General features: G+C 47.2%; 1 protein-coding gene across 1 annotated transcript; it reads right to left on the reverse strand.

Moving 5' to 3' along the window:
• Positions 1 to 3,669: 3,669 nt before the first annotated feature.
• On the reverse strand, positions 3,670 to 6,007 carry LOC115737127 (IRK-interacting protein). Its single transcript, XM_030669124.2, has 3 exons — positions 5,581 to 6,007; positions 4,474 to 5,498; positions 3,670 to 4,353 (listed from the first exon to the last, which is right to left on the reverse strand). The coding sequence occupies exons 1-3, from the start codon at positions 5,677 to 5,679 to the stop codon at positions 3,972 to 3,974; spliced, it is 1,506 nt and encodes a 501-aa protein (XP_030524984.1). The 5' UTR covers positions 5,680 to 6,007; the 3' UTR covers positions 3,670 to 3,971.
• Positions 6,008 to 10,628: the final 4,621 nt, after the last annotated feature.

Here is a 10,628-nt window from a genome sequence, read left to right on the forward strand (position 1 = left end):
ATTGATTGCATATTCACCCAAACAATTAGCTAGTAAACAATTCCGATACAATCTGATTTAAAGTCGGCAATAAATGATGCTTATGTGGAGCTATTAAAAAAAAAAGTGCTAGCCTGATAGTCTGACAATATTGTCAATTATTTATGACTACACGATCTCTCAATCAATGAGCGCTAAATGCACGGTGACGGTGTATATGAATTTACGATTAAGATTGTACTATACGTAAACGTATTGTCAGGGAAACATATTTCTATTCAAAATGACCTCCTAAATTAAAATTTTGGGACCCGAAACAACACTCGATCCAACTCCCAAAATTGTTAGGTGTTTCAACAGAAAGGTTGAAAAACCATTCGAATTCACAAACTAGTCTGATCGACCTGGGGTTGCAGGGTCATTTATTGATTCACAGGAAATTAATTAGCAAGAAATTCAACAGTACAAATTTTAGGAACAAGAGTGGTTAAATTGTACTGAAAAGGTGAAATACACTGAAAGTAAAGATGAACAACACGTACTCTCTAATTGATTGAGTGGTCCTTTACAAAGATCACAACTTAGAAATTAAACATTACCTACGTAGCTTCTGCTATTTAGTAAAACTTATTTATACAAGCGGTAACAACATTCGAGATTCTTGACTTCACTAATTGACAGTTACCTCAAGCGCTCCTCCAGTCAACCAATTTGGTCTACTTCATTCGTCGACTCTTCGCTATCGTAGCAGACTTCTATCGATCAAGTCGTTGACCAAACACTTGAGTATTTCTTAGTGTTAAGGTAACCCACTTTAATTTAATTCTTTTAATTTACTGTGCACAATCATCATCGTCAAGATAGGAAGAGACCTGCATTTAATAATCATACATTAGACATCTTCAACCTTTTGCTCTCAAACTCTTCTTTCCATGGCTTTTAAGTGCTTCGATCATTACCATTCGCCGTCCTGAGATGCACATTGCTCATTTTGGTAATCTCATAGGATTCGAACGGGAAGGCGAGCTTTCTCTTCAATTTCACTTCTTGTTCCTCCATCACTTGATCAATGTTTTCCTCGTCACCGTGAAGAAATTCCAACTACTCATCGAGATTTATGGTGGAGCAGGTCCGGACAAAGATGAATCGTGTTCCCCCACCAATTATTTTTCCTCCCTTTAAGGCCTCTTTAGGGTATTCCTCCATATTTTGATCGGTGTTTCCTTTTTTTTTTCTTTTTTTCTTTTCCTTTTTTCATTGTGCTAGCGAGTGTATCGGCAACCGCTGCCGGTGCGATCGGAAAGGGCATGAAGGCCCCCTCACCCGGGTCTGACAAGGGCCTTCGCAGTGACCCTCGCCAGCACAATGAAACAACAAAAAACAAAGAGAAAAAAGAAAAGACAAATAAAAAAATCAATTTTTTTAAAATAAAATAAAACGTGCTGCATAGGACGCGCATCCACTTTAGCGATCTCTTGCCAATAAGCTTAATTGACAAATTGTCAAAATGTTTAAGACTAAATTAAATAAATTGAAAGATTTATGACTAAATTGGTACATATGCAACATTTTAAGACTTTTTTTTTATAATTTCTCCATCAATCATGGCACAAATACCCAAGTTGAAATATTTGTCATGAACAACTCAATCAATCAAATGACACTTGTTATTCGAGAAAATTACTAAGAAAATCTTAAACCTATTGTAATTGTACCAATTCGGTTATAAATCTTTTTTTTTTTTTTGCCAATTCGGTCCTAAACATTTTTCAATTGTGCCAATTCAAGTCATTTGGTCCATTTTGATTAGCCAGCGACGGCCATTCGGCAACATAATATTTTAATAACATTTTCAAATATTTAATTTTTTTAATTTTTTCTTGTTTCCTTTTTCCTTTTTCCTTTTTCTTTTTTCTTTTTTTCCCTCTACTGTTCTTCTTCCTCCCAGAGATTGAAGATCACGATTGTCCTCCCATCTCTCCCTCGCGATGGCTCCTTCATCCTTGGGCATCTAGTATCGGCAAATCGGACAAGACCCGAGCCTCGCCGGCCCGGATCCGGCGAGGCTCGACCTTCTTGTTGTCGGGCGAGGTGACACCTTTCTCCTTGTTCGCCTTCATCGTTGTCCTCCTCCTCCCATCTCTCCCTTGCAGAGGCTCCTTCATCCTCGAGCATCGGGTATCGCCACCCTCGCTTCGCACGGCCACGACAAGCTCACCCTCGCCAATGGCTGCGGAGGCGACCTTCGCCGGAGTCCCGTTGCCTTTGGATCAACTTCTCGGTCACGAGATGAAATAGCTCGAGCGAGATTATTCATGGTCATCATCATCTTCACCATCTCTAGGAGGAAGAAGAATATCAGAGGAAAAAAAATGAAAAAAAAAATATATTCAAAAATATTATAAAGATATTATGTCACCAAAATTGGTCGGGTGAACTGAATTGCTCAAAAATAAAGTTTAGAACTGAATTAGCACAATTGCAGGCTTAGGATTTTCTTGGTAAATTTTCCCCTTGTTGTTCATCCTTACTTTAATATTATTCTACTTTTTCAATACAATTTACATTGCTGATTATCCGTGCCTTTAAATTTCTTGACATTTACATTCATGTCTAAGAATCAACAAACAACCGTTCCAACCTTTGTGATCGGAATAGGTTGTTTAACTCGAAAGGTTTTTCATCCTTTCTTGTGAAACAGCACCCTAACACAACCAGGTGCTCGACCACAATCCTTTCATCCCGTTGATCATATGAGATTCATTCATTGCATTGCACGGGTAAGATACCTTAAAGCCTCTCTCTCATCTCTTTGCTATTACCGTGGTCTCCACTTCCATCCCCCGTGCAAGTATTGCCTACCCGACACCGCAACCGCCTCTACACCACCGCAAATCACAAATTCACAATTATCATGATCGAAATCACCACATCCACCTCCTCCATCACCTTGATACCTTCACCGCTGCCACGCTACTACCTCCGTCTCCTTACCGACTGTCGTGGCCAATGCCTCCACCCGCATCACCAGCCCATCAACGTCACCTTCCGAAATCCGCCTCACCACCACCTCCTTCACCTCACCCCCACTTTTGACTCTCTCCCATATGCCACACCGCATTTCCCTTTTCATCATCCCGACCATTGTCTACAGCAAAGGGCAAGACATTCCCTAGTTTTGCCTTCTCATCTCCAAGTCCACCTTCTCTAACTATCAAGAATCACCAGAGGATATGATTGTCGAAAAAGGAAAAAATGGAGCCGCCATCTGATTTAGATAATTAGTTGAGCCAGTCTCGTTCATCAATAAGATGACAAACTACCTAGTCCGTTGAAAAACGCTCGGGTCAATCGAACCGACACACACAAGCATACCCAAAAGAGGGTCCGACCGGTCCGACCTCGATTCGAGACAAAGACGACTACAGTGCAAAAGAAGATCCAAAAATCACTCACAGAGGCGATGCAATCACTGATCCGCGAGCGACAAGCTGATTGTTCCTCCGTATTTTCGTGTTGGCATGTGTTCACCGCGGCGACCACCCACGAAAGCACGTTATCTCCCTTTCTGAGCAAAACCCACATCCCAAAATCCCCCAAGAAAATTACAAACGGCGAGCAAAGAAGACAAAGATAAAGAGGGAAATGATGGCGAATAGACCAGACAAGGATCGAGAACAGAGCCTATAAACAAAATGCCAAAATCTTACTTTGACCCAAAAGACGCGTTGTTTTCATCCTCTATACCCCCGGTCCCAAGTCCAACTGCCAAAACGTTTGGACCCTTCACCTCCAAAAATTAAAAAAAGAAAAAGAAAAGAAAGAATCGACAATGTTTAAGATTAAATAAGTTCCACGAAAATGTCCCCTGCTATTATCATATTACAGAGAGAGAGAGAGAGAGAGAGAGAGAGAAAGAGACTACAAAAAAAACATTGATGGGTGAAAAAGAGAGAAATGGTCTCAAATTCAAAAGTTCAAACACGATCTAATTAAGGCGAGGTTGCTGAAAGAGAGCCCTTGTCATCAATGAGCATACCATTTGCGCTACCGCTACTGTAGTACCGGCACAGTACCTTGCACTTGACCACGTGGCCGTAGACGTAGAACCCGGGTGCAACCATGATCCGGACCACGGTCGGGATGAGCCTGTCCCGGGCGCTGTCTGTGCCCATGTCATCCATGTAGACTGGGTCGAACCGGGCCCCCTTGTCCACCCGGTAGATCGGCAGGCCCGGGTGGACCGAGTTCGCCAGCAGGTGGACCAGCCACACCCCCTTGGACGCCCCGAAGAATGCCTGCAGCAGCGGCTCCGGCCACGCCCTCGTCCATCCCAACATGCCCACGATCTCGCTCATCTTCCGATCGCAAAATCTGCCCGGGCAAAAGGGGCAAAAAAAACAGAAAAGAAATTTACTACCTACCTACACTAAGAAAAAACGGACACATTGCTCATCTAAATAACGTGTTAGCGAATCTATAATTTATCCGTACCTGCTAAACTCTTCGCTGAAATGCCTCGTGCCTTTATTCAACACGTCGTCCCACTTCACCTTGCACAGCACGTTGAACGACGTGAGGTTGGCCTCGCACCGATCCACCGGGTTCAGTATCGTGTTCGTCGCGCTCTTCTGGAACCCGACCGACTCGAAGTCCTCGAAGAAGGCCCTGTTCAGGAGCGCCTCGAGGTGGAGCAGCAGGCTCCGAGTGCTCCTCGACGGCGGCGAGGCCACCTTGACGTCGTGAGGCTGGAGGAGGAGAGACACCCGCTCGTGCAGTTTGCCTCCCATGCCGCGGAGCTGCATGGCGAGCGACCGGCTCAGGGACCGGACCGAGGACCGAGCCTCCGACACTGCGACGAGGAAGGGCTCGACGACTTCGTCGTTAGAAGTGGGGTTCGGGTTGACGTGGCGGGGGTTTCGGAGGGTCCGATGAGGCGAGTTATTGCATTCGTCGAGGCCGGACTTGAGGCTGTGGCAATAGAGCTCGAGCTTGTTGAGCTTCTTCTCGAGCTCGGCCATGGAGTACTTGAGCCTGGAGGCCTCCAGGATCGCCTCGTCCCGCTTCCTCGTGGTTTGTATCAGCTTGTGAGACAGCTCGGCGAGGGCGATCTTCCACTGCTCCTCCCTCACAGAGGAGGCCGCCGACGACGCGCCGTCGGTGGACCGCGGGCTCCTCTTGGTCAACGTGGACAGGATGGACTTGAAGATGCCGTTGGGGCTCGGGATCGAGTGCCGGCCCAGGCCGTGGTGGTGGCCGCCGGTGTCGAGGGGGACCACGGAGATCTTCTCGCGCGCGTGCGGGCGGCAGTTGTTGCACGACACCGAGACATCATCGTCATCGCCGCCGGACGATTCTTGTCGCTTCTTGCTCGCCGGCTTGCCGCTCCTGTGGGCACGGTGCAGCGGCGTCGGGAGGTGGTGCATCGGAGTGGTCGGCGCCGGCCGCGCGTGGGAGGCCGGTTCCTCGACACCGTTCGCGTCTTCCTCCTCTTCTTCTTCTCGTTGGCATTCTTGGATCTGCAAAACCGAGAGATTAGACCAGCCGTTCCTTCCGGGAAAAACGAAGCAACAAGAGAAAAGAGGGCGATTTTCCGCTTACAGGAGCGAAATGGGGGGATTGGAGAGGGAAACAAAGAGGAGGGGAAGGTGGGGATTTGGAGGAGGAGGAAGGAGAAGAGGATGGTTTGGAAGGAGGCATTGTGGTTATCCAAGGATGACGATCATGCCTTGGTCGTTTCTCTCTCTGTTGGACACTCAATATGTGCCGTAATTCTGTACGTGGGTGAGTTTTATCCTGAGGGAGGAGAGATCTAGGTTGCCGTTTCGTCGTCTTGCAAGCATGCTTTTTCACGACAGGAGTCGCGGGATAGAGAGGCGACTCTCTCTCTCTCTCTCGTTAAGATGAAAACCTTACGAAGAAGATGAGCATTTACATGACCATCGTGAACGAGATCGCGGGCGGGGTTTGGTTTACGAATTCGTGCATTTTTGAGTTCGGTGAAGTCATGGTAAGAAAGCAAATGAGTCCCACCATTATGGCCATCATAATGGGGTCGAAGAATTTAAGTCCATATCATAATCCAAACGCTACATTTATGGCCATCAGCTCGGTCCAATCTTGACCACAGAATGTTACATTCTACGCCAATTTATGGGATCTAAGTTCATTCATAGTGGGATTCGTTGTTTTGCTTCGATACAGTACTTCTCTCGTGGTCATGAATCGTGATGAGGATGGACATGGCTGTAAATGCTTTGTGCATTTATTGCAGGTAAATAAAAAACAAGAATAGACCATCTAACGCTGTGAAAGGCCACTGATGTCCGTATTTGGCGTATGAAAATGGGCAAAATGGGGGTTTTTACTAGTACGGAGGAGAGGGACTCATTCGCATGCTTGCTTCAAATTCCAGCAAAAGAAACGAATGGCCAAAGTGCTTAGCTTTGCTAGGGCTAGGAAGACTGGCACTAGCTCCTATCCGGGGGGTTTCATCGTCTCCGCTGTAAATGCGAGTCAGCACAGCGATTTCTGCATTGACAAAGCCATCATCATCACCATCCCCCATATGTTAAACTCTTTAATGAAGCGAAGGGAAAGCTCGTTCACTTGGGTTTTTTTAATCAAAGGGAGCCGTGGGTTTGAGGTTAATAGGTGGGGGGGCGACTCATTTGCTTAATTGATGATTGGTTCGGGGGTGGGTGAAGTGGGAAAGCAACGTTTGTCCAGAGTAAAGGGAAAGGGGCTTAGGGCTAGGACAGGCGGGGGAGACTCTCGGTCAGTCAGTTGTCATGCATTTACGAGGATGCCGGAGGAGGGCGTTGTCGCATTAAAGCCTCGTATGGCCTCCACAACCACCCTCTTTCGCCCTCATTTATATGGCAAACGAGAGAGAGAGAGAGAGAGAGGGGGAGGGAGGGAGAGACAACATGTGAGATGAGTAAATGAGGATAAGGGAAGGGGGGTTTGCTCGGCTGCTACGTGGTCCCCTCCCCGATGCCGTTGGCAGCAGAAAGTTACGCACAAAAAAACGAGAGGCAGAGGCAGTGCGGTCGTCGTTCGATCCCAAGTGCCCCCTTTTTCCAGGTCTCCCCTTTCCCAATCTCGGGTGCAGTGGTGCACTGCTCCCTCGGGTCCCCGTACGCGCGTTTCGGATGAGACGAACGCAGCGGGTGTTCGGCCAAACCAGCGATGCACGTCGCGCGTGATCGGGAATCACGCGCGGATCGGATTAAACGTTGACCATCTTCAGACATGGTGTCCGCAAAGACGATGGAGGAAGGCCCGTCTTCCATGCCAAAAACTTTGTATAACCACACCACACTCGTGAGATGTCCGTGTAGGTTGTGATGATTAGGGGTGATAAAAAAAATCGGGATCTAGTCAAATCAAATCAGACCGTACCCAGCCAGCTGATTTTGGATGATAACCAGCAGGTACCAATCCGATTCCTGATTCGGTTCATGGTTTCGGGCGGAAACCACCCAACCATTCAACCGAACCGGGCCTATTGATATAATATAAATATATATATTTTTAATTGAAGCTAAAACCCTCAAATTTTCATTCCCATAACCTAAACAAACAGGAGCTTTGGATTCTAAAATGAAGAGATTGATCATGTAGTGGTCTTTTTCTCAAAAGAATGCTAAAGCAACTTATAAAGGTGATATTGAGCTGGTAGTGCAGGTGACATATGCTCAGCATCTTTTGCTTAAAAACAAAGTAGTCAAGCTTAACTCCCTGAATTGGAGAGCTTCATCCAGTAAGCATCTAAACCCCAGAAGCCAGCAATTTCCGACGCTGAAACCTCGAAAGACCTTGAGACTTGCAAGTTCAATATCTAAATATACAGACATGGTTTGTGCTGGTGTCACGCCCCAATCGCCGGGTACGCAATAACCTACTAAATCGCCTCGGGTCATAAAGGACGACGTCTCGGGCACGCCATCGGCCCATTCTTTTTATTTTATTATTAAGTGCATGCGGAACGCGTTACTTCTTGAGACAATACTTAAATAACAGTAGGGATAGCATAGTAGGCAGTCAAACCAATCAATATCGGCAAAAGATCACTTTTATTTATTTATGTCATTAATCCGAGGAAGGCGATAACTACAAACCCAACCTTAGGGCTGCTTCCTATGACCACCAAAAATACTAGGTCGAGGTTAATGATACTCCCAAAATTACTCTAATAGATCCACGTCCACAGCCTTGCTTTTTATGGCTAAGGTCCCGAAAACATTTAACAACAATAGGGTGAGAAATAAATCTCGGTAAGTCGGCGCCTAAACCCGACTAGGGAGTTGATTTGCTCGGGCGGCTTACACAAGCAAGCAATGGTCGATAACAGATTAATAGCGGGCGGCTTGCGCCACGCTCTAGCTATTACGGGAAAGGGCCACAACCCAACAATATATCACAATCACATGCAAGTATACCATGCCTTGGATCACACGTAATGCGACGTTTGACTTGACTCGACAATCACGACAACCAAGGCAAATAACCAGAAAACGCAAACAACTTACATGCACAGAAAACCACACATGTTCCAGTTATTAATGGTCATTTGGCCTAGCACACCAAACAGTTGGTATCTGCGCATTAGACGATTGATGCATAGCATACTAGATAGTTGATGTTCTTCTAGCGGGACCAAGCATCGTTCCATTCCTTCGGCAATAGCAAATGTTAGGCCGGTGTGATTCCGATCCACACGGCACGACGTAGCGAGCATTCCTGTAAGGAGCGTCGGTCCATCACAAGCTGCGACGGACATTCGACTAACTCGGCGTCACGGATTGACATGCATCTAACAAGTCGTGTGATTCCGATCAACACAGCACGAACTTGTCGGGAAATTATCATATGACCACACAAGCATACCATACAATTAGTTAATTCTTATCTTTTGCATTTAGTCAAATGCTCACATGGTTGTGCTCAATGACTTGGCCCAAGGCCGGTCATATGAATGCACGGTTTATCCACAAGACTTTGCAAGCGATACGGGGTGATCACATCTCACATATATACATATATATATATATATATATATATATATACATACACACACACCCATGGCACGCAGTAGCCAATCAATAACACCCAATAGTCACTCAGTAGTAATAATTAATTAATTAATTAATTAATTAATAACTAACTATCCCGATTGTAATTATTTAGTCAGATTGTAATTATTTAATTCAATTACACAAGTCGAGCCTATATAACCCAATCAGTATGATAATTCGTCGTTCACTCGACTCTAGCCAATCACTTGCTCGCGATTGAACAATCATAGTGAAACATCAAATACGATCTAATCACCAATTAGCCACGATCCACCTAGCTAACCAAGCCAAGTTATTTAACCGTGGTCATTTACCCTAATTCGAGTCCCTAACTAAAATCGACCACAATTGTTTACCTAAACACCTATTTACACTAACTAAACTAGCTATAAACTTAATTAATGACCTAACTGTGAGTTAGGGGTTAACTCACTAATCTAACAACATTCGGTGACGACTCGGACGCGGCGGCAACGACGACGGCGACAACGATAGTGGCGACGACAACCACAATGGGGCTTACAAGCCGCGGAACCTATAGCGGCACGAAAGGTAGTCGCTTGAGGGTCGATTCGGGGGCTCGGTGATGGCGACGAACCACTGCTCACGATCGCACGGTTGGGTTCTCGGGTCTAAGGAGCACGAGGGTTTGTCGCCTTGAGGCGGAACAGCAACGACGGTGGAGGAGGGTCGAACAGTACATGGGGTTATTGAACGGCCGGCGGGGCTATCGGGGGTGACCACCGGACGGCAACGGCCGAGGGTTTCGGTTCACAACGACTTCGGGGTTCGCATGTCGGGTCGGCGCGGCCTTGGGTCAAGATTGTAGCTAGTGGTGGGGACGGCGTAGCGAGGCTGAATTGGGGGATCGGGTGGCGATGAGGCTGCCGTAGGAGCTCGGATGCGGGAGGTGAGAAGGCGGGCAAAGCTCGGTAGGGGCCCCGGATCAACCGGGCTCGCGCGGTCTCGGACAACAGGTGGGGCGAAGCACGACGGTGGCAGCTTGCGATGGCTTGTGGGTCTCTCGAGAGCCGTGGTAGAGGGTCACGGGTTGGAGGGCAGTGGGTCTCGGGTAGCGAAGCTAGGTGGTCGCGAGGCCGGAGTTGGACAACGACGGGTGAAGGTGACGGTCGGAGGTGGTGGCAAGGCCGAGAGTGAGGTGGAGGCCATGGGGTTCTCGCGGCCGAGATGAGCGTTCGGGCGACAACCGGAGCGGCAAAGGTCGGCTAGCGGCATGACGACGGGGATGGAAGGACGACGGCCGACTAGTGGCAGGATGCTCCAACGGTGGTGTCACTACCCTCCCGCGAGGAAGCGCTTGCGTGCGAGGGTTAATGGGTCGCCATCGTCCAGTTGTCTATGGATTTCAGACGCGGGCCCCTCTCAAGGCCCATTACCCAAATCGCAACGGAGGGAAAATGGGGTTGACCTTTCGGTGTGGTCTAGTGACATGTGAATACATGTACATGCCTCGGAGTTACCACCAACCATTTCTTGGAGGGTATGATTAGAAAACCCTATCAAATAGTCGGGAGTTTCTATTCGATTCTACGAAAACTAGAGAAGTGG

This window comes from Rhodamnia argentea, chromosome 9, assembly GCF_020921035.1.
Source record: "Rhodamnia argentea isolate NSW1041297 chromosome 9, ASM2092103v1, whole genome shotgun sequence".
Lineage (NCBI taxonomy): Eukaryota > Viridiplantae > Streptophyta > Magnoliopsida > Myrtales > Myrtaceae > Rhodamnia > Rhodamnia argentea.